We start from the raw sequence: 25,471 nt of genomic DNA on the forward strand, positions 1-25,471 counted from the left end.
GGATTCTTTGGGGTTTTCTATATATAAGATCATGTCGTCTGCAAACAGCGAGAGTTTTACTTCTTCATTGCCTATTTGGATTCCTTTTATTTCTTTTTCCTGCCGAATTGCTCTGGCCAACACCTCCAGTACTATGTTGAATAGGAGTGGTGAAAGTGGGCACCCTTGTCTTGTTCCTGTTCTCAGAGGGATGGCTTTCAGTTTTTGTCTGTTGAGTATGATGTTGGCTGTGGGTTTGTCATATATGGCCTTTATTATGTTGAGGTGCTTTCCTTCTATACCCATTTTATTGAGGGTTTTTATCATAAATGGATGTTGGAACTTGTTGAATGCTTTCTCTGCATCTATTGAGATGATCATATGGTTTTTGTTTCTCATTTTGTTAATGTAGTGTATCACGTTGATTGACTTGCGGATGTTGAACCATCCCTGTGTCCCTGGTATAAATCCCACTTGATCATGGTGTATAATCTTTTTGATGTATTGCTGTATTCGGTTTCTTGGTTTACTTTTGTAGGGGGTAAGTGACTCCATTTTGGGGCTGCTGCATCTTTTTTAACATCAGTATCTGCATTTTTTTTGCAGGTCTGATTTTGTAGCTTTCTGTTCCTCCTGGCCCTCACCCATGATGTCTTTTTTCCTCATTTATTTAGCAGAATTCTATTGTAAGCTCACATTCCTTGGAAATTTATTTACGGGAATTTTTTGATACCTGGGGCAAAAATTCCTCCAGAGAGGGTTTGAGATGGCTTTGTAGGGAAGGAAGACATTTCCTCTATCCAAAGTGGGTTCATCTGGCTGGAGAACGAATTAAATTCACATGAGACAGAATAGCAAGAGAAAATTAAACAAAGCTTTATGAGGACCATGGCCCGGGGCCTTTCTTCCTGAAGGAAGAAAGGACACCGAAGAAGTGGGGTGCACAGAGTGGTTATATATCCCCAAACAGGATGTTTCACATATGATTGAAGTGTCCCTCCCACAATAGTCACAAGATTGCCCTGTCAGCACAGCGCTTGATGGACACAGCAGGTAGTGGGTCTGCTATCTCGGAGGGCATAGCAGGAGGCAAGTCTATTGTCTTGAGCTGGGTGGTCACAGGTGAGAGCAGCAATCAGTTCCTAGCCTAAGGAAAGATGCTTAATCCTTAAAGAAATGCCAACGTTGGGAGGGGGAGTGAAGTCAGTTACAGGAGGTTACCAGACAAGCACAATAAAATGCAGATTTAAGTCCTTGCCTTTGGTATTGATTAAGAGTTTCTAGAGAGAAGGTCATCTCCTTTCTTCTTCCTGGTACAGAGAGGGAGGCACCTTTTACAGATAGAGATTTACCTTACAAATGTAAATGTCTCCTAACAAAGGGCAAGCAAGTTCCACTCCTCAGAGCCTCCTTGCCAGTCCCAGTTTATCAAAAGCAATCAGCCCAATAATCCTCATGCCAAAGAGACATATCTGGGGGGGCCAAATCCAGGTCCCCACGGCTTCTACTGGTCATCTGAGGACACCATGATCAGGAGCCACGTTTAAACCAAATTTTCAGCTTGTGACTTTGGGGCCCACTCAAGTTTGAATTCTTAGAGGAGACAGTTTCTTTTTTATCCAGTATGAAGGCTGATATAGACACATGCCCCACCCATTGCCCTATGGTTATTTTCTAGCTCACCGATTGACAGCATCACTTTTTGTTGGTCCTGCCTTATGTGGAGGTTTCTAATGTACCCGCCGCCATGCTCTGGCCCTGACTTTGTCTGTTCTCTCAGAGGTTTGTAAGCCATTAGAACTCAGCCTCTAGGCCACCAGGGACGGACAGAAACCTTGAGGGCAAACATCACTGTACAGCTAGTTTGTCCTTGTGGACCTCTGCTCTGTTGTCATTTCTGATCTCTGAGAAGTTTCCTTATTTTGACACCAGTACAGTTGTGCATCTTCTGTTTTTGTTTTTCCATATCTTGTCCAGTATTTTTAAATGTACTATATTGTGAGAGTTTCTCTCAACATCTTGTTAACGATTTTGCAGAAATGGGAAACTCCTGTCTGATTGTTTTAGAGGCTCCCTTCCTTAAATAATAGCCATTTCATTTACAGTGGCTTCTAGAGTAAAACCAGAGGATTTATACAAGTTTTATAAAAAGTAACATTTTCTTTCTTAATGTTTATCACTTTCAATGAAAATTCTGCTCTAATACTTGAAGATGTTTAATAATCATTAGAACTGACTCATGCTTACACCTTCGCAGCTGCTGTTCTGGGCCTTAAAAGATTTCTTCAAAGCATATCACATGATCATCTTATAAGCAGGCCAGCAGAAATTTCTAAGTTAATTACAGTTTGGCAGAGTGTATCCAAAACCTCTTATCTGAACAGTGAACCCAATAATTTAATCAGTCTGTCTGTTGATTAATCACGTTCTAATCCATCTGATATCAGCGCTGAAAAAGCTCTTCATCTGTTTCTTGTAAAACTTATCTCTCTGAATGCACAGCTGCTGTGCCCTATTGGTATTAATAACTTGAATAGGAGACAGAACACAATGGATTCTCAAAGCCTGCAGGAAAAAATCTGAACTCCTTACAACAGTCACTCAGGAGTCTCTAATCTGACCCAACTCTATACAATCTTCCCATCCTCATTTTCTGTTGTGTCCCCAGCTTCAGCCCGTGCACTAGTTAAGACTGGTCACTTGAACCCTCTCGACTTCTGTTTTGACTGTTTCTGAAGCTGGTCAGTTGATGAATGAATAAATATTTATTTATCAAGTACCACATGTCAGGCATGTGCAATATTATTTCACTCAATATCCTACAACCTCTCTGTGATATAGTGAAGCCAGTTTGACACTTGATAAAGTCAAAGAGCAAAACAAATTACTTTTTAGTGGCCTATTCACAAGGTTATAAGCTTTTTGCAGAAGGGCAAGAGGGAAGACAAAAGGCTTGTGTACAAGTCTGTGACCCAGTATTTTACAGTCATACATAAGTAAAATTCAAAAACTAATTTCCATATTTGTGCAGCGTGAGACACTAAATCCTCTAGCTGTTTGATACTATCAGGAGTTGGGGACATTTGGCCCAAGGGGAGCTCTAGAGAGCATGTGAGTTAAATTCCTTCCTGGACATATAGTAGATATTCAGTATGTTCAGTTTCCATTCAGCATTCCTCTCTTTTAAGCCTAATCAGATTGTATTTGTTTTCCTATTCATTCTAGAACAAAATATATTATTGTTATTTGCTTGTTTATCCCCTCTTCTTCCACTATCTTACCCTTTACGTAGAGTATCCAATTCAGTCACTTCAGTACAGCCCAAGACTCACACTCCATCACAGCAACACGTTGGAATTACAGAATTCCCAATGTAGCCTAAAGCACAAGAGGATTTCAAAGAGTTCTTAGAACTTTGATCTTTGGGCCGCAGGAATAGGAAATGGATAATCACAGTTGATTCAAGACTATGGAGAGTTTCATTTCACTAAATGATAATTATTTTCTGTTCTACAGCCATTTTCCTAGCTTATTACCTTTTATCGATATCTATATGGTATTTTCCTCTGAGCTTTCTAAGGTGAACCTGCGTGGTGTAGTAGATTCCTTTAAGACTACTTGCTCAGTTCTTAATTACTCCATCTTTGTTTATATGAGCATCTATGTAAATTCTAATTAATTCTACCCTGCTAGATATAGATAATTAGAGTGAATATCGAACCCCAGTTAAGCCCATCAGCATCTCTGCCACCAGTTTTGGGGATTGATATATCTATAACTTGTAAACTTGGGACCAGTCAGGGGCCTATGTTTTATCATGTGAAACAGAGACAGGAAAGCCTTCTGTAGCGAGAGAGAAGAATGAAGAGATATGCAGACAGAAGCACAGAGACAGAGAAACATTCCTAGCTCTGTTTCCTTTTAGCTGCGTTTCCTTCCTTGCATTATGTGAGATATTGCTTTCCCTTAAAGTAAATATACCACATTCTACTTTTTTTAATTTAACTTGTTTAAGTTGATTTGTTTTTCTTGCAGCTAAAGTCAGTCCCAATTATTATCACATACATCAACTGTTAAGAGGTCACTAATATTGTTATTATTCATATCACATAAATGCACTTGAATTCTAGTCTCATCTCCAAAGCTCACTAGGCAGGTGCAACGGTGGACAAGTCACTTTAATTTCTCCAAGCCCTAGTTTTAGCATTAGCAGCATGATGAATGAGTTGTGAAAATCAAATGAGATGAAGTATGTGAAAGAATTATGCCATAAAAATTATTATTGTTTCTGGAATTTCAGTGCCACTATATCTCTCATAATTTATCTTCTATTTCTAGGATAACATTGTTTTTGTTGTTTACTGTGTTTTCCATGTGGATAGACAGATTTAAAGTTCTTGATGACAAACGTAAATTTTATCACTGATTCCGTTGGTTTTTGAGTGTTCTCTTTGTGTAAGATATTAGGATGGAAAAATTGATGCATTGAGAACAAATTCGCATCCTATTGATTCCACCCCTCCAAAATAACCAAATAGAGATTATTCTGACCATTAGAAAGTTTACTTTAGGGAATAATCAAATATTAATAAACTTTGTTTATGGAGAAAATAAAATGTTAGAGTCTTTCATAATAGTGGAGTTGCACTAGAAACTGGGCCACTGTTGAATTTTATTTTACTTTTTGCTATTCCCAGGGTAGCAGTATGCCAGATTTATAATGATGGGCTCATATTATATAAGAGGATATTTATTGTTAGATTTATTTGCAAAGTGATTCTTCTCGTTTGTGAAATAACGTATAGCTAAATCCCACTCATATAGAGTGTGACATATTTTAGAAGAAAATTTGTCCTGCAATGCATTTCATTTTTGAAGTCCTAGCTTATAAAACCAAATAACTAAAATATTTGTTTGACAAAAACAGGTAGTTCACAACAGAATCTTGGAAATCAAAAACGGAGCAAATATCCATTAGGTTTAAGTTACAGGTTTTCTGGTAAACTGATAAAACTTTCTTGATAGCGTAAGCAATAGGCACTATGCTACCACAGAGCTCATTACACAGATTTCTCATTCTACCGTGTGTTTCAGCATTCCAGGAATAAAGCATCTTTAAAATTATATATCACTAATACTTTTAGAAAGCCATTCTTGCTCCACCCTCCCCGGTTTCTCCCCCAACATCTACCTACTTCAAGAGATAACTGCTCCCCTGAATTATTTTTAATTATTCTCCTACTTATATTTATATTTGATCACATAAGTATGTTTCACTAAGCAATGTGTTGTATTGTTTTGCTTGTTTTAGGGATCATAATCTAGATATTTTTCCACAGCTTTTTACATGTTTCTAAAATTCATTTGTTGTGATATAGTAGCAGTGGTTCACTCTGCAAATGTTATTTTTCCTTTTCATCCAAATTTTTTGCACCCCAAATTTTTCCTAGTCTCTTACCGGAGCATCTTTGCAAAGTTTCCTTTTTCTATTCTTTGAGGCTATTGTGACTATCTTCATCCAGTAGTAACCATGGAAACACAATATAGCTTTTTAGGAGAAGAGAGGTCAAGTAAATGAACTTAAACAAACAAATATAATCAGTCTATTTACCATTTAAATCTCTTTACTAATGCGGAAAAATCACTATCATCACTTCACATGTTAAGAGGTCACTAACACTCGATTTTATAATGGTAGTTACAATATCACATAAAGCAGAGATATCACTTAATGCTTACTTATCTATAAAGATCAACTTTTTAAAATCTGGATATTGTTAATGCCCTGAAGATTAGGACTATGGTAATTCATCTTCTTTGTTATAGAGAATGAACTCTTATCTGTTCTAACTAGTCTTGATGATGTTTATTTTATTATATTAACTCCCTTAAGCAATGCTAATATGATTTAGCTATTAAATATTAAAGCAAAATATTATCTTATAAAATCATGCTCAAATTGAAGTATTCCCAGGTCAAAAGCTTTAGTAAGTTATTGCCCAATTATTGAAGCTCTAACTCTAATCGAATAACCAAGGATAATTGGTAGTATCCAAGTTTTCATTCATCTTTCACTTAGTTTTAAAATTCTAAATCTCAAGTCAGTGGAGAAGGTTTTTCACAAAGTAGTAGGAAAAATGGCTGAATTTTGGAAAGAAAACCTAGAATAAAATTTCTGTTACTGATTTATCACCAGGTACTGAAATTTCAATACTTTAGTTGAATTTGGAATATGTTGAATTTTTAAATTGCTACGCTGGTAACAGTTGACTCACTGATAACTGATAAGTTCTACACAGTAGGCATCTATAATATGGGCAGCTGTTCAGGATCTTTTTTCTTTGCTACAGTTAAGGAAAGAGCAAATTGAGTTGTTTACAGAAATACTCCCTATTATAATCAACATAAAGGAATAAACAATCCCGATCATAAAGTAGATAAAATTACTCTTTGATTTACCTTGCACTGCCTGTTTGATCTTGGTTAAGTAGATTGTTGATAATCCTCCCCTGGTATATGTACAGCTTAACACTGAATTATGGAAGAGAAAAATAAAACAACTCCAACATTAACAATAAGCTTAGCTCACAGTACCCAAAGGAAAAATCTCTAAGGGTGGAATTTTAGGTTTTAAGGTATCACTGAGGGGGGACATTTCAAGAAAGAAGAATTTGCTTGACTGTCCTCCAGTTAAGTCTTGCCAACTGTTGACCCTTTTGGCTGTTGTGGGCTGCTAGCCTAGTTGTTGTTAGGAGGGTTACTGTAAAATTGTATATGGCTTAGAATTCCTGCACTGTCAAATTTTTCTTTATTCAGTATAGGTACAACTCTTCCATTCTGTGTCTTCTTTATTTTATGACATTAAAATATTTTCTACACATACTGTGAAGATGTGGGCCCAGCCTAGGGCACAGTCACAAGAGGCAACTACAGTTGGTTAGAGTCCTGATAGGTTCATTAGCTAAGAAATCCTCTTGGTGGCCATGAACCAGGTTAGGAATTCACATCCACCAGAACCAGAAGAGCATGAGTTGGATTATACCTGATGGGGTCATTTGATTTGGATCCCAGGGTTCAGATAAACCCAACAATTTAGGGCCAGCAATCAGGAAGGTCTTGGAACCTGCAGAATGATGAAGTTCAAGCATTCTTCATGTTATCAAGGCTCTACAGTAGCTGAGATGGGGAGAGTTGGAGTAATGCACAATCTGTATCACAGCATGCTGGTACCAGGATCTAGCCATAGTAGAGTGCGGGGGAGAGGGCGTCCCTGAGGGATAAGGGGAAGCAAATAAGGACCCCAGTTCTAGAGGAGTGGACTAGTAGGAAAGGATCTAAGCACAGAACAAGTACCTGAAATTTGAATATAAGCCCAATCCACTTGTCTGTTCAGCAACAGAAAGAGGCCAGCAATAAATACTTTATAGTCCCAAACCTCAGGACAAGACCTATTCTAGTGCCTAGGGTTTTAGTCTAGACCCCTTTAAGAAACATTATTAGAGCACCTACTAAAGGCCAGGCCAGCTGGGCATGTAGTAGTAAATAAGATATAGTTTCTTCCTTTCCAAAGCTTGCACTCTAGTGGAAGGTTCAGACCAGAATATAGACAATCAGCATACAGAGTATTAAGCTTGCTAGTTGGGCAAGGTATATATTGCAATGGTGGCATAAGTCATAGCATCTTATTAAGACTTGGTGTTGGAGAGATCAGAGAGGCTTCCCAAAGAGACTGAAGTGTCAGCTAAGACCTGAAGAATGGGCTGGCGCAGGGGCACTGGTAGTACATGAATCAGTTTTTTTGCATAAGCAGAAAGTGTTGCTTCCAGGCCAATATAAATTACAGAATGGTCATCTAAAATAGGTACCCCTTTCTTTGTGGAACTACCCAGTGGGAGGACATGTGCCTTGGTGAACTGAATATGTACTCTGTTCACTTGCTTGACCATGTTTTCCTGTACAGGGCACAGCCTGTGGCCTAGATTGGACTTATTTAGATGGAGAGCATTTAGAGTAGGGAGTATAGCAAAGGAAAGGAGGCCCTCAAGGCTTGAAAGTATGGCTCTTAAAAATTGGAACATAGAGGAAAACCAGCCTCATTTGAATGAAGCATTTCTAGAATTGACTTATCAGACCACGGTAGCACGAGAGTACCTACTAGGTGAGCTGTGCAGAAGCCACCTGCAGGGATGCAGAGCGTACTTTTAAGCATTTGCCAAGTTAGAAATTTGACCCACTAGGCTTAAGCTTCCTGGAGTGACTCTACTTGTTATTTTATCCATTAAGATTGTGTAACATGGTTTCAGAATAGCAAATCAAAGTAAGGCTGGTGGTGTTGCCCACAATTACAATAGAAGTGGAATGGCTTAATTAGTAAAACATTAACTGGCAGGATTCCTATAAGTAAAAATGTACATATTTAAGGAGGCTTATTGTAACATTTATACCATTTATTTTATAATATACTAATTCGAATGTAAAAGTGAATGTAAATTACCAGAAATTAACATGCAATGTGAAGAAAAGTCCTTTTATCCTCTGCAACTGTAGCATTTGGCAGATTCAGGAATAAATAATCTTTTGTGGCAAGGGTATGCCTTATCAAACATATGCAGATCAGCACTAATTAATGCTAATTAAGGTTTCCTGTCTATCTAGTTGGAAAAACGTCCAAATGTTATGAAATCCAGTTAGTATGCCTATTACGCTAATTGTTTTATATGGGGTGGTTCTTAATTAAAATATGTAAATTGACCTTAATTGCTATATACTAATGGGGGTTCATGTTATCTCACTAAAAGTGACAAGATGGTAAGGAGGGGTACTTAAATGACTAATTCTGATAAATCCTTAACTAAATGACCTTTACTCAAAATTAATTTTAATTGGAAGTTGGCTGAAGAAACATTTTCCTTCTTTGTTTCTTTTTAGTTTTCGGTAATGTAAGAATGTTACTCTTCTTTGTTAATACAGCTTTGGAAGTAATTGTGGATTGTTAATTACACTTAACAAGCAAGTTAATTTGACTGTTTACTCTTTATAGTTATCAGGAAGTTATTGATATACTCATTTCAGTCTTGGGAAAAGTGAGTTCTCATTGAATGTGAATTTATAGTTAGAATCTTCTAGGTAAGTTGACCCAATTATCTGTTAGAGTGTGTGTTAAAGTTTGATGAGCCAGTTGTACTAATATGTACTCCTTGGCTGATTTACATTGGAATTACTTTTTAAGAAAAAAAATATATTTTTTCTTTACAAACATTAACTCTTATTGGAGTTAAAATTTCATTGGAGATACTTAGATTAAATAGACTGAAATGATAGTCTTACAGTTTACTTATCATGTTTTTATTTATTATTTAATTGCAAACAAATTAAAATGTGTATGCCCAAAACCAGTGTAAGTGAATTTACGTCTTTTTATTTTTTCATTATGCTAATCTTATAATTACAAGATGTAATTTAAATAAAGCTAAAAAATACTTTATTTTACTCTTTCATTTGGAAGTAGTTTATGTTCAACTGTAATTTAAAATATATTTAAAAAATTCTTCTGTAAAAATATGAGAAGGGACTTCGTAAACTATTGTCGTATGGAAATATGCATAGAGTAATGCTTAATATGGTAATGATCAACATGATTAAAGATCATAGTTTTTCTTTGTCAAAAGGAGACCCAATATCTTTACTCTTTCATCAGGACATCGTGACAAATGTTTCACCCAGAATCATCCGGGGGATCACCTCTGGCCCCATGTATGGCCCTGGACAAAGCTCCTTCCTGAATATTGAGCTCATCAGTGAAAAAACGGCTGCATATTGGTGTCAAAGTGTCACTGAACTAAAGGCTGACTTTCCAGACAATGTAAGTGTGATTTAATGTCTAAAACAAAAGAATTGGCGTAAGTTGGTGAATGTTTATTTAAACATCCAATTCATAGGCTTATAAATATTAATGTGTATAATATATTTTATTAAAGAATCTGCCAGTTGCTTTGCTGATGCATAGAAAGATAAAAAAGAAAGAAAAGCTCAAGAACTCATAAAAATCCACACAATGTAAGGCTTTGTTATAAATGGATGCCATGTAGATGGAAGAAGTATCTACATAAGCAGGAGGAAGAGAAATGAAATACTCATTTTATTGAGTTGGTTTTCACTGTATGTGGCTAGTATTTATGAAGGTGATGACCTTAGGAAGAAATTGCAGACTATAAATCATTTTAAATATAAACCTGAGGGAGAAGCAGAATATCTTCTTATATAGCTTATTTGTATTTTTTCAGTGGGAAATAATCTACCAAATAATTTTAACCTTTATACTAAATGAGTCAACTATCTTTTATAAAACATTTTTTTTCTTTTAAAGTACTGTGCATAAATATTACAGTAAAATCAGACTTACATAAGATATTTCATTCCTTTGTGGATTTTATGTGTTGCCTATAAATGCTATATATGGATAGTATTTTCTCTTCAATAATTGGTTGGGGTTGTCCTTAATGTCATTCATTCATTCTCTTTCTCCCCTTCCCCTCCTCACCCCTACCCTCCATGCACATACACGCACACACACACATTCCTCTGTCTCTCTCTCTCTTTCTCAATGAGCTGGTAGTGAATGGGGTTAAGATTTGGGGCAATGTGTGTGTTTATGTTGTAGAAAAGGTTTTTCTGCAATAATCCTTCAAAGACAAATGAGAACACTTCAAGTATTCTAGTAATAAGTATTTTAAAATCTAATGAAGTTTGTGGATATTTACCTACAAACTTATAAATCAGAAAATCTTACAAAAGGACTTTAGACATCACACTATTACCCAGACCATCAGTTTTTGTTTGTTTGTTTTAGAAAGCTCTAATTGTTTCAAATTCTCTCTTACCTTGAATCAAAATATGATCACTTAGAATATAATTGATCTTCTGCAAGTCAACCCTTCAGATGTAAAGGGAACTATCAAGACCCATCTGTAGCTTCTGCTTATTAGGGATCTTTCACTTTCTGAGCTTGATGTGGCAATCATCTCCATTTTCACATTATACAATCAACTCTAATAACAATTAAGTTGAGCTGTTTGTTTTTTAAGGGACCCACATGTTTTGGGAAGCTTTTCTCAGAATGACAAGGACAAAAAGTGGTCAACCATAAAAAGGGTTATTAATATAATTGTAAACTTGGACTGCAGTGTTAAGTACTATGCTAGGTACTGAAAATGCAAAATAATAATAGTAATAAGTATAAGCACTTATGTAATATTCACTCTGCACTAGGTGGGGTTATAACTGCTTCCTGTATTTTAATAACACTCATTTAGTCTTTCAACAACCTTATAAGGTACTATTATTTTCCCCATTTCACAGATAAGGAAACTGAGGCACACAGAGGTGAAATAGAATACCCAAGATTACACAGCTATTATATGGTGAAGCCAGAATTTGAACTTGAAATTCACTTTTAGCATCCATGCTCCTGTCTAATAATAGTGTTCTGTGGTGCACCTGCCTATATTGCAATATCATTTCAGGCCCTTAAAAGTTCAGTATTACTTTGTAATGCAACATAAGAATGGTATGAAATATAATGTCCCAAATATTGGTTCAATAGTATTTAGATAAGCCAACTTATCTTTAAAAAAAAAAAGCCCTTTTCCTGGAAAATAACTCCCACCAATGGTTTGTCTTAAGCTTACCTGATACTTTCTGCCCTCTCTTGGGCAGGAGTAGGATGTTATAATAATGTCCTCCAAGAAATGGCAGTAAGTAACAAGAAAGCTGAGACAAAACCTTTGCTTTATGATTCCACAGTCAAGTGGAAAGAAGAGACACGTTTAAATGTTCTTTTCAATTTCCCTGGAAACAATTTTCTTCTCCTATAATGCTTTTTTTCCTGTGAAAACAATGCATTCTTTTCTTGTTTATAATTCTTCCACCATTTAGATTATACTGATTATTCTTTTCCTGCATTTCTAGAACTAATTTCTAACATTTTTACTCCCCATATCAAAGATAACATTTTAAATACAATTAAAATTGCATTCCCATTTGAACTCAGAGAAATAATGTGTGTGCACCTAGATATTGCCATGCTGAGAGCAGAGTATCCCCCACTGTTTTGGAATTACTCTGATGCCAAACCCAATGAGGTGAATGAAAGAAGGTGACCCTTTCGTTTTCCAGGTTTAATTATCACTCTCACTGGAGTTTTCCCACATCATTCTCGAGTGCATGGCTGCCACCTTTAATGACAGGGATTGGATAATTCAACCACTCTGGCAGCTTCTAAGCAAGGGCTAACTTTTCTGAAAAAGAAATTGTGCTAGCGGGTTGTGGCTAGGTCAGCTAATAGCAGCAACTAGTATCCCTGTTTCCAGAGCAAGTAGCCACCAGTTGACCATGAACTAGAGGAAACAGCTGAAAGAATATCTTGAATATAAAGGCATCAAGACTCCCTGAAATGTACTATAATGGCTTGTTTGTTAACTATCAGTGTTGTACCAAAGCCTACACATATACTAGACTTCTGAGTGGCTTTCAAGGTTTTCTTTTATTTATCCGTGAATTTAATTTGGCAGACTGATCATTGTAGTGACAATTTATTACTAGCTAAGAGTTATTTTGTTCCTAAGCTGAGATTTTGCAATGCTTATTATGAAATATACTATTTAATAGGGCTTACAGAAGTCAATTTTAAGTGAATCTTTCATTCTCACTGCAAAAGCTTTAGAAATTATATATTTTAGGCTTGGAAAAGAAATTTTACCAAAAAATACATGCTGCATTTTGTCAGATTGCACTGAATTAGCAAGCGAAGACTGACATTTTCTATCATTTGTGGCAGCTAGTGTAAGAGTTAGGCAAAAGATAAAGATTCAGCAGTGAATCAGCTGGTGAAGATAGAAAAGAGTGATGGCTTTGTTATAGAAATTAATAAGAAGAACAATTGATATGTAAATATACTTCTGTTACAATACACCACATTTCTACTGAAACCCTTTCTCAGTTTGTTGCTGAGACTCAATCAGCATTGCACACAGTAAGTTCAAAATGACTCCAAAGAAGTCACTCTTCATCAGCATTGCTGAAGGTGCTTTCCTCACCGGTCACCTCTAAATACAATGTTCTTAACCTCCTGTGTGTGCCAGGGTCGTTAGCACCCTGGTAAAGCCTAAGAACCTCTTTACAGAGTGTTTTTGAAAGCATAAAATAAAATTATATAGTTTACAAAGGATTCCCATTATATTAAAATCAAATGATCAAAATATTTTTTAAAATGTGACATAGTAATATATGTTACTCTTTGGTAAGTCGCTAAAAATACGATCTAGTGGCAGGTCTAATAACTACTGCAATTTTGGTGTAATGGTGACTCTAAGTGACACCTTGAGATATCTACAGCAACTGTGTGATCATTTTCTGTGGTTTCTGATGGTGCAAGGTTACAGTATTGATAGTGCTACTGTGGTTTGTTGTATTCATGAGGAGATGCTAAATTTCAGTGGAAATAAAGGTCTAAATTTTGTCCCATCCAGGTTGCGTGAATTTCCATTATTCTACCAAGAGTTCTATGGACCTCAGATTAAGAACCTCTGTCCAGTGGTTCTCAATTATGGTTGCATATTAGAATCTCCTGGGGAGCTTCAAAAATAGTGTTGTGGTTAGGCCCTATCCTAGTTTGGTCATTTCAGAAATTCTGGCATGGATACAATGAATATGTATATCTATGTGTGTTTGTCAGTATGTGTGTATATATGTTTACATGTATGTATGTCCTTGTATATTTTTTGTAAAGCTCCTCAATTGATTCTGCTGTAATTGATAGAACCAATATCATTCATGACTCTTGACATATATCACTAAATATTTATAAAACTCCTATATCAGAACTATTTACTGGAAGCCTTTGATGTGTACCAGGAACTGTACTAAGGGCCTTATGTATCTGTGAAGCAGAGACTTTGTTCTCTGTTTTAAAGATGAGGAAACCGACGTTTAAAGAGCTTGCATTAACTGTCCTGTGTCACACAGCTAGTAAGTGAAGTCACTGGGAGTGGAAATCTTTCCATTACACCTTCAACAAGTATTCCATCTGTCCCTAAAGAATTTGAGGAATTAAGAATATATGTTATTCCCATCCTCCCTTGCCCACTCACTCAGGTGGGCCAATTATATTGAGCTCTCTTAACTTTAGACTCTCAAAAAAGAAAACAAATTTTTTTATTTGGCAAGAAAAGAAGTTCTGTCATCAGCCAATCATTATTTTATCATTAGTGCCAGCACAGGACGTTTTACAGCAGAGGTCCCTTTGCTTTGCAGGGATGTAACGGTCTATAGAAAACAATGTCAGTGACTCAAGGTGGACCTTGGTTTGAACTGTTCCCTGGCCCCATCTTAAGTTCTGTATCTGAAAATAGGGAATCAAGGGACTGAGTCAGATCTTGGCATCCACAAGCAAGGAGGATGCTTGCTGCTTATTCAGGGGGTGGTCATCACCTCTTAACCGCTGCACAATCTCCTTACAGCCACCACAGAGGCTGACTTAGCAGAAGTGGGCTTCCTTTGCTTTGGAGTGTTTATGATTAAGCTCCACACATTAGAAATAGGGAGATTTTGTTACTCACTCAATCTGTTTAGAAAAATAAAATTTAGTGACAGATAAACTACAATACACGTGTTGTCAGGCCAGCAATGACCAGGACAGGGTTGCTGCTTTTGCTTTTTTTTACAGAGCTTGTAAAGCATAAACAGCACGTTTGCTCTCCTCATCTCATATCCCAAAGAGGATATTCCACCTCAGAAAGGGAAGCAACCCTGCACTGGAGGGGACTCCTCCTTTGCTCCCCCTGGAATTTTTTGAGCTTGTCAAGTCCCCGTTTCTGTCAATTTCTACACGTTCCCATGCTGATTTATTTTAAATAAATTAGGAAATTGCTGGATCAGGCATTGAAGAGAAGACTAGAACATCCCCAGGAAACTCCCATTCTTTACCCCAGAGCTTAAGTAGTGATTTTCTCATATTGTTCATGAATTCTAGAGGACAGAGATACTTCCCAACCTCCCTTCTTTGCTAAAATCCAGGATGATTTTCTGGTGACATTACTTTATTGATTTTTTTAAAAAGATCCATCTAGTCTACAAAAAGTAAAAATACAAATGAATTATGACAGCAATGGACACTTTAGAAGTTAGAGTGGGTGGGGGGTAAAACCATCCATGCCCAGTTATTGTAACAAATCTCTGTTTTCACTTTTCTAGAGTTGCTAGAGTCTAGGAGCAAAAGGCATGGGTCTGGAGTCAGAATGGATTTGAATCTCAGCCTCTCCTCTTGCTATTTACTGACAGGCTCAGCCTCAACTTCCTCATATGTGTGATAACAATACCTGTTCTGAGAGGTTGTTGTAAAGATTAAATGTTGTCATATATAACATGTTTGAAATATTGCAATTATTGACTACTATAAATTGTATTACATAGATTACCTTTATGCATTTCACTTTTATGCCTATTTAAAGTAATAATTAGTTTTTATAAAATATTCTGAGGGCGACACTTGACAAGTCAAAGGTAGCAGCATGTTTATAACTCTTAAAGTATATTGCCCAATTAATTTTCAAAATGTTTGTGAACTAACAGGTCATGTAAAAGGCACTATTTTGGAAATAATTACCAAGTAAAAAGGTGAGAACTAATCACTAAATGTGTTCTTTAGTGATCCTTTTGAACTTGAGTTCATTATATGTCATATAGAATGTAAGGTCTTATTTCTTGTGCAATGTTTTATTCATTATACTTCCTTGCTTTAATATCATTCATTCGTTTGACTTAACAGCTTCTGATTAAAACAAGACTAAACAGTGACAGTTATTTTCTTGGTTTCCACATAGAAGCAAAGAAAAATTAAAATATGTTTAATTCCACAAAACAAGAGCAGCCAAAATTAATCAGAATATATAATATAGCTCATAGTTCTGTAATTGGTTTCTGGCTCCATGTAGCCAAATGTTTTCTCAAGATAGGATATGCCTAGTTCCTTTATTTAAAGGAAAACATTAGCTGCAACCTAGATGGAGCAAAGGGGGCCTGATTTACCCTCCCAACTGAAGCAGGAACATCAGAAAACTTAAAAAAAATCTATGCAACAAGAGTTTTTAAAACCTAGAACATCAAAAGTCAATAAGGACAGTGGTCACTGAGAGATGGCAAACAAAGGAGAGGAGCTCTTCCATTGCCCCAGAATGTTTCCAGGCCACATTACAGAGAGCAGAAACCAGAGACCTCCCTAAGTTGAAGAGATAGAGCTGAGAGTCCAGAGAGACCAAAGTGGCTAAAATTCACAAGATAGAGCACCTGAAAGCAGAGAGCTGCATACAGGGAGAACTCCAGAGAGCTGAAGAGAGTCCCTCTTGAATATTCAGAAGAGAACAGATAAGCTCATGCATGTGAGTAAATTATGAGAGACTGCAGAAAGAACTTTCTGAATGGATTAGAGGGACTAATACTTAGTTGTTACATAGATCTGGGAATAGTGACTCTTCCTGCCAGCCAGACTGGAAAACCCTATGATTCATTAGCCAGGCAGAGTGCTGCTTTGGTCATGCCCAACAAACCTTAAAAGCCAGACCTGAAAGGATCAAAATGTTTCCAAGTAACTTAACTGCAACTCACAATAAAGCTCAAGAATATTTATAGGAATATAAAAATATCTAGTACAAAACAAGATAGAATTTACAGTATCTGGCATCCAAATAAAAATTATTCAGTATGTAAAGAAATAGGAAAATATAACCCAAAATAAGAGGAAAATCAATCAATTGAAACTGTGCCAAAACTGATGCAATGTTAGAATTAGCAGTCAAGTACATTAAAACTTTTATTATAATCGTAATCTCTGTGTTCAAAAAGCTAAGTTAAGACATGTAAGTTAGATAAAAGACCTAAATCAAACTTCCAGACATGAAAGTTACAATGAATGAGATGAAAAATACACTGGAAGTTATTAATAACATACTAGGCACTGTGGAAGAAATGAGTAGTAAACTTGAAGATATAGCAATAGAAACTATCCAAAGTGAAATGCACAGAGAGAGAGAAAATAAAGTAAACTTAAAATTCATGAGCTGGGGACAACTTCAAGTTGCCTAAGATGTACTGAAATTCCCAAAATTTTGAAGAAATAATGGCCCAAATTTTTCCAGTTTTGCTTAAGACTACAAGCCTACCCACTCCACCCCATCCCACCCCACACACAAAACAAGAAACTTGATGAGCTCCAATCATAAGAAACATGAAGTAAATTACACCAAGGTAGTACATCATAATCAAATTAATCAAACCAGTGATAAAGAGAAAATCTTAAAAGCAGCCAGAGACAAAAAGCATGTTCCATACAGAGGAACAAAAATAAGGGTTACTGCTGTGATTTAGTGCCAGAAACAATGCAAGCTAGAAGACAATATCTTTAAAGTGCTGAAAGAAAAAAAACAACTGTTAACCTAGATTTCAAAATTCATCAACATATCTTTCAAAAATACTTTTTCAAACACAAGAAGACTGAAAGAATTCATCACCAGGAGATCTGCAACACAGGAAATGTTAAAAGAAAATATTTTAGACAGAAGGAAAATGATGACAAGTTAAAATACAGATCTACACAAAGGAATGAAGACCACCAGAATTTGTAACTACATGGGTAAATATATGATTTTTTTCTTTCTTTTTTTGTTTTTTGAGGAAGATTAGCCCTGAGCTAACTGCTGCCAATCCTCCTCTTTTTGCTGAGGAAGGCTGGCCCTGAGCTAACATCCGTGCCCATCTTCCTCTACTTTATATGTGGGATATCTACCACAGCATGGCGTGCCAAGCAGTGCCATGTCCACACCCGGGATCTGAACCGGTGAACCCCAGGCCACTGAACGTGGAACATGCACACTTAACCACTGTGCCACCACGCATCATATTGTTTAACTTTTTTAAATAAAATAATATAAGATAGCATAGGAGTTTATAACATACATAAAGGTAAAGTGCGCGGCAACAATAGTACAAAAGTTGTGAGGAAGAAATGGAAATATACTACAGAAGGCTTCTAACTCCTTACATAAAGTTTTATATCACTTGAAGGTAGACTGTGATAACTTAAAGATGTATATTCTAAGCGCTAAAAAAAAAAAAAAACACTAAAATAATTCAACAGTTATAGCTAAAAAAGTCAACAATAAAGATATAAAATAGAATCATACAAAGTACTCAAGCCAAAAGAAGGCAGAAAAAAAGAAAAAGGGAGTAAAAAAGAGATAAAACAAATAGAAACATATAGTAAGTTGATAGAATTAAACCTAACCATACCAATAATTACATTAAATGTAAATGATCTAAAGAACCCAATTGAAAGGCAGAGATTTTCAGATTATATTGAAAAAGTAAGTCTCAACTGTATGCAGCTTACAAGAAACACAATTTTACATATAGAGACACAAATAGGAGAAAATTGACACAATGAGAAAAGATATACCATGTTAACTCTAATCATATGAAACCTCATTGTATTAATAGCAGACAAAGTAGTTATCAAAGCAAACAATATTACCAGGGACAAAAAAGATCATTTTATAATGATGAAGTGGTCAGTTCTTCCAGAGGTGATATTGATCCTAAATATTTATGCACTTAGAGCTTCAAGACAAATGAAGCAAAAACTGATACAACTGCAAGGTGCAATCAAGAAACTTAACAGTTATTGTTGAAGATATCCATATCTGCCCATCAATAATTAATAAACCAATAGAATGAGGCTATTGGAGATTTGAAAAATGCTATCAACTTATCTAATTGGCATTTGGAGGACATGCCTCCAATGGCAACAGAATACACAGTCTTTTCAGGTATGTAACATTTGCTAAAATAGGCCATATTCTGGGCCACAAAAGAAGTCTTGATAATTTTAAAGAATTCAGATTGTCCAAGGTACATATTGTGACCCAAACAGAATTAAATTAGTAATCAGCAATAGGAATATATTCGGAAAATTTAGGAAATAAATAATACATCTAGATAACTCTTGGATGAAAGAAGAAATCATAAAAATAATTAGAATGTATTTTGAATGTATTTTGTGTTTTGATACAAGATCAGCTTATAAAAATCATGTGTACTTTTTATAAACTAGCAACAGACAAATGGAAACTGAAATAAATATATCAGGATATCACTAGGTGCAAAAACATGGAATAAGGGTAAATCTGATAAAAGATGTGAGAGATATGAACTTTGAAAGCTACAGTATATCACTGATAGAAATTAAAGAAGACCCAAATAAATTGGAGGCTATACCATTTTCAGTGATCAGAAGACTCGCTGTTGTTAAGATGTCAAGTATCCCCATATTGATCTAAAAATAAAGTGCAATCCCAACCAAAATATTAACCCACTGTTTTTTGTAGAATTTCACAAGTTGATTCTGTAATTCATATGGAAGTGCAAAGGACTTAAGTAGCCAAAACAATTTAAGAAGAATCAAGTTGGAAACCTAAAACTTTCTGATTTCAAAAGTTATTTTAAAACTAAAGTAATCAGGGTAGTGTGATATTGCCATAAAGATAGAAAGACAATTAGATTAATGGAGCAGAATAACAAGTTCAGAAAACAACCTACAAATTAGTTGTATGAACAACTGATTTTTTGACAAAGATGCAAAAAAGGAAGGTCAGTGGACAAAATACAGTTTTTTCAACCAATGATGCTATAAAATTGGGTATCCACATGCAAAAGAAGTCAATGTTGGCTCATATCTGACATGATATATAAAAATCAACTCAAAAATAGTTATAGACCTAAATGAAAACCTAAAACTGTAAAACTAAAACTGTAAAACTTCTTAAAGAAACATAGGAGAAAGTCCTTGTGACCTTAGGTTAGCCAAATATTTATTAGATACTTACCAAAAGCACAGTCTTTGAAAGAAAAAAATGATAAATGTGATTTCATCCAAATTAAAATCTTTTACTCTTCAAACCCATTATTAAGAAAATGAAAATACAAACCACAGACTAGGAGAAAATATTTGCAAATCATGTATCTGATAAAGGACTTGTATCCAGAATATTTTAAAAACTTTTAAACCCAGTAATAAGAAAGCAAACAACCCTTTCCACTTTGAGCAAAAAAACTGAACAGACACTTCACCAAAGATTATGAATGATAAATAAATATGTGAAAATGTGCTTGACATCATTAGTTATTACAGAAATGCAAATTAAAACCACACTGCCATATACACCTGTTAGAATGCCTAAATTTAAAAGACTGAGCTTACCAAATGTTAGCAAGGATATGGAGCTACAGGAACTCTCATACTTTACTGATCATAAAACCACGTTTGAAAATAGTTTGATAGTTTCTTAAAAAGTTAAACATACACCATATGACCCAGATATTCTACCTTTTAGATACTTAACCAAGAAAACCAAAATATATCCATACAAAGACTTGTACGGGACTGTTCACAGCAGTTTTGTTTGTAATACCAAAAAACTATGAACAGCACAAATGTCCATCAAAGCTGAATGGGTCAACAAATGGCGGTGTATGTATACAATGAAATACTACTCAACAATAAAAAGAATGAACTATTGATACATAACACAACACCATGGATTAATCTTAAAATATTTATGCTGACTAAAAGAAGCCAGACCAAAACTGAGTACATATTTTAAGATAAAATTATAGAAAATGTTAACTAGTCTATAGTGACAGAAAGTAGATTAATGGTTGCCTCATAGACAAGAGAGGAGTGGGAGGGAGGAATTATATTCATAAGGAAATTTTGGGGCATTATAGACATGTTCGTTATCTTGATTGTGATGATGGTTTCAAAGTACATACACATGTCAAAACTCATAAAATTATATGCTTTAAATATGTGCAATTTATTGTATGTTATACTTTATATAATATATAGCATATAGAGTCTTATACTTCAATAAATCTGTTTTAAAAAATAGGTTCAATTTAAAATTATAACAGCACTTTTCATGGGATGTGTCCTGGAAATTAATTCCAGGTTGGGTTGAAGGCTGAATCCTTGTCACTCTTCAATCTCTACCCTAACGCCCAAACCACCGGTCGATTATTACCCTCCATGAAATTATCTAGTATTTTGATCACATTTACTTTAATGCTGAGTCATAGGAATTAACATGAGGTTAAAAGTGATCTTATGCAGGATTAAGAAAAAAAGAAATGCTGGGTGGATTTTTAAACTTCTGCTTTGTGGGAGATTAAAATGCTAGTGGTTCATGTCATTCAGTAATGGAAAAATCTTAAGAAAATCCATCAAACCTTTTTAAGTAGTCACATTATACAACCATTAACTGCCTACCTCGTACTTTTTCTCAAATTCCCCTTCACTTTGTAATTTGTCAGGCTGCCTTTTGGGCAACAATATCGTCTCCTCAGTTTGGAAGTGTAGCCTCGAACACACTGAACCTTGTTGAAAGAGACCCTGGGGATGGCATCGAATTTACACTCTTTCTTGGTATAAACTAGTTCATGAGAGTGGCAATGGAAGCAATTTATAAATTGCATATGTTTGCTACATAACCAGACCATGTCATGAAATGAAAACAAAGTCCACAGTCAAAGCTAAAGAGGTTTGTTCAGTGGATTCGCTTACTTAATACCAATTTGGTAATATCTCATGTCAGTTAGTGTTCTGTTTTTGTGGAGAACGCAGCAACTCTAATGCATCCTTTTCTTAAAGTATTAGGAAAACCAGGAGAGAAAAAGTAAAACCTCCTACTCTTCCCCCCGTAAATCCCTGGAATGGATCTTTTTTTTTTTTTTTTTTATCTTGAAGGGCTGTTAAATCTGCTAATTTAAAAACAATCTTAGAAAAAAGCACCACTGTTTTATGAGAGGTTTAAAAGTAGGTGGCAATGTGGAGGTTGTTATTTAACGTAAGGCACTACAATTATATGTGTTGAATTAACTTTGTTACAAACTCCTTATCCTAGTTTCCTTTTTTTTTTTTTGGTTTACTGATAACAACAACCTTTTCTCCCCCAGCTTCTTTTATTGCCTCTAGACATTTTATTCTTTTACATGGTACCCTACAAGGAATATTCTAGAGATTTATTTTTCATAAGAAACTAACTTCACATTTTTCCTTTAGGTCTTCTAAGACATTTACTTAAAGCCTTCTCTTTATTCTTTAAGATAGTTTTTTAAACAATAAATACATAACGGTACTGTTTTAAAGGTTTGTATGTTGTACTTTAATAAGTGTTTTCATTTTTTAACCATTATTTATGGTTGGGTAATTGATTCAGTTTAAGTGGAATTTAAGGCTATATCTGTGACCCGCAAATATGATCTAATTGATTGTAACCCTTCTCTTCTACTCTTCTACTTTTCTACCAAGAGTGCATTTCATAACCATGTTAGAGAGAAAAGGGAACATGAAAAAAAAGAAGAAAAGAAAAAAACAGATATCTTTTGGCAATGAACCTTTTCCCAAGGCAAACTTGGAATCTTAAGGAAAGTAAAAAAAGCAAGAATTAACAAAGGCTTTTACGAATTCAAAACATAACAATTTATTAATTTTGTATACCCATGTACAGTAAACAAATTTATATGTCTCTGAGTTGATCTCCCCATAACCTTGTAAGGAAGAGGTGAATATCACCCCATTTCATGATAAGAATCTGATATCCAAATGAAGGTGAGTAATTTCCCAAGGATATTTCTTAAACTGTGAATGGTAGAATTTCAGACTGATAATAGAACATCTGATGTACACACACTCACAGTATAAAAATCATTATTTTTAAAAAATCAAGTATCAGAGTTTTATAAAAATCCATATATGGTTCACTTTTTCTTTTCATTTGGATTTTCTTCCCCTTCTGGTGGAGGTGCTAATGAGCAGAGAAATGGGAAAGGTAATCAGCCAGAGGGAAGAGAAGAATCAAGACCTAGATAATTCACAAACTGGAAAATGAGCTCTAACTAATCAAGACTGGATTGTAAATAGGATAGAAAGAATTTATGCATCCCCGGTATTGGCCTGAATAGCATTTGTACCCAATCCAACGAAAGTATTTGTGAATTTCACAGTTGGCTATTTTTTCTCCCTTTGAGATTTTTTTCCTGAACTAATTATCCATTGTGTACATGAGGCAAAGAAATAACTTATCATTAAAGTCATTTTTGAGGTGGATATTTCACTTTGCGTATTGTTAAAATGCCTAGAACATTAGTAAGGAATGAGTTAACTTCATTAATACAGCTTCTTTGGGTAGTTTCTGGTCTATACACTGATCACCCAAAAGGAAATTTTCTGTAATATTTTATTCATGCAAAATTTAGGGAAGTAATGAGATTGACTAATCTTTCCATAATAAATAATTTAATTTAACTTTCTGCTGCATTTTGCATTTTAATTTTTTCATAATGTGTCCTTTAAAACCTCCAATATTAAAATGATCAGTGACTGTTTTCTGTCCAATTTAGTTTAAATTATAATTGTAGTTATGGCTCTTGGGTTACAAGGTAGGGGGTGTGTGTCTTAATATAGGAAATGAACACATTTACAGGCTGGAAAAGCCATCTGTGCAATAAATTTTTAAGTGAATTGATGAAAACAGTATGGAAATCAATGTGAACAACAACATATAACACCATATAATAATAATTACTGTTGTTACCCAGACTATAATTACACATCAGATACTTTAGATTTTATATGCCTTTGTATATAGTCTTCAACTCCAGGGTTTTGTGACATGTTTTATGATTCAGTTGTTGCCTTATCTCTGCTTAACACCTTTCAAGACCTTCCCAATTCAAACTCAAGCAGCCAGGATAAATACAATATGGTTAGATATCACTTTGAAGTTCAAGCAGGACTTCTGCTTCTAGTTAGGATCTAGAAAATCAGAAGCGATTACCACTCCCACCCTAACAAGCAGAACAAGTCAAATAACCTGCAAAATCAGGTTTTTGAAAACCTGTCAGAGATCTGAGAATGCAAATAAATCAAATGAACTAAATCCCAGAAAGTGGTAAGCTCTTTTTTAGGAGAGAAGAGACTGCTCACTGCTTTGCTCCCTGGAGGATTGGTGAGAGGAGAAGGAAATCAACACTGAGAAACCAGTAAAGTTTTAAAGAACCTTTAATGCCTGTGTTTGGAGTGGTGTGATGGGTGAGAATCCCAGGGAGCCCAGGCAGAGGTCTTGTCAGCCTTCAGCAACCAACTCTTTCCCATGTTATTTCATTGAGTTGCCTACGGGATTGAGACCAAGGCAGCATAGCTGAGAGAGATCCCCTCTAAGGCAAGCAGGACCTTCTGCAGTTACCAGGCAGGGCCTGGCTGAAGGCAGGGGTGGAGAAAAAGCCTGAGAGAAACCCCTCCAAGGCTTTCCAGGCCTTCACCACTTGTACTGCAGTGGCTCTCTTGAGGGCTTGAAGAAGGGAAGCTCAGTAGAAAGATATCTAAAGCACAGAAAGCCAGCGTGGGAATAGAGGCATCAAAAGTTAGCAGCTGGTCTCTAAAGCAGCAGGAGATATCTTATGGTTTGGAAAATTGGTACCTGGAATAGTCATAATAAAAGAGTCCCTGGAGATTTTCTGGGGCTCAGTTCCCAAGTCCTGCTGAAGAGAAAGTTCCAGTCCAACCCACGAGACATTGGAAGCCAGTGGAGAGCTGATTCTAAGTAAAGCCACAACAAAGCCCGGATTCAGCTTAACTACAGATTTGATCAACTCAGTCTCCAACATTAGCAGCCTGATCATAGAAGGGGTGCACCCTTTTCTGGGGATAATTATTTCTGATGTAAGTCTCCACTGTTCCATCTGGCATATAATCTAAATTATAAGACATAAGAGAAAAATGTGACGTAGGCTCAAGAGAGTTTTCTTGAGAGTTATCTGTAGAAGCAGATGCAGAGATAGAATTGGAATTAACAGAGAGAGACTTTAAAATTATCATGATAAATGTAAAAATAAAAAAGATCCAATGGAAAAACATTCATGAAAAGATGTGGAATTTTATCAGAGGTTATACAATATTAAAAAGACCCAAGTGGAAATAAATGAAGATTCATTGGATATGTTTGAGAGAGACTGGGCAGAGCAGAGGGAAGAATCAGTGAAGTTGAAGACAGATTAATAGAAATTACCTAAACTGAAAAATCAGAGACAAACATGGCACAGTGTCTGAGATCTGGGGGACAATATCAAGTGCTCTAACATTCATGTAATTGAATCTTAGAATAAGAGAGAGATTCAGGCATAAGTTATTGATTCAAATGATACTGTCTTATAATGACCTTCCTTGACCATCATGTGGAAAGCAGTCCCCTAACCCAAGCCCATTAGTACTCATTATTCTCAAAACTGTTCCTTTATTTTAATTTTATTCTACCAATATTTATATACTAAGTACCAGACACTATTTTAGAACGTAGTATTGAACTAGGCAAACAGTCTCTTATCTCAT

General features: G+C 35.5%; 1 protein-coding gene across 1 annotated transcript in view; it reads left to right on the plus strand.

The window, feature by feature from the left end:
* Window positions 1-25,471, plus strand: part of DPYD (dihydropyrimidine dehydrogenase) — a 773,365-nt gene that overhangs the window by 441,075 nt on the left and 306,819 nt on the right. Inside the window, exon 14 of the mRNA XM_070592141.1 lies at window positions 9,677-9,841. Coding sequence (XP_070448242.1) covers window positions 9,677-9,841 — 165 coding nt within the window. The remainder of the gene's footprint in view (window positions 1-9,676; window positions 9,842-25,471) is intronic.

The sequence above is a fragment of the Equus przewalskii genome, chromosome 24 (assembly GCF_037783145.1).
Source record: "Equus przewalskii isolate Varuska chromosome 24, EquPr2, whole genome shotgun sequence".
Lineage (NCBI taxonomy): Eukaryota > Metazoa > Chordata > Mammalia > Perissodactyla > Equidae > Equus > Equus przewalskii.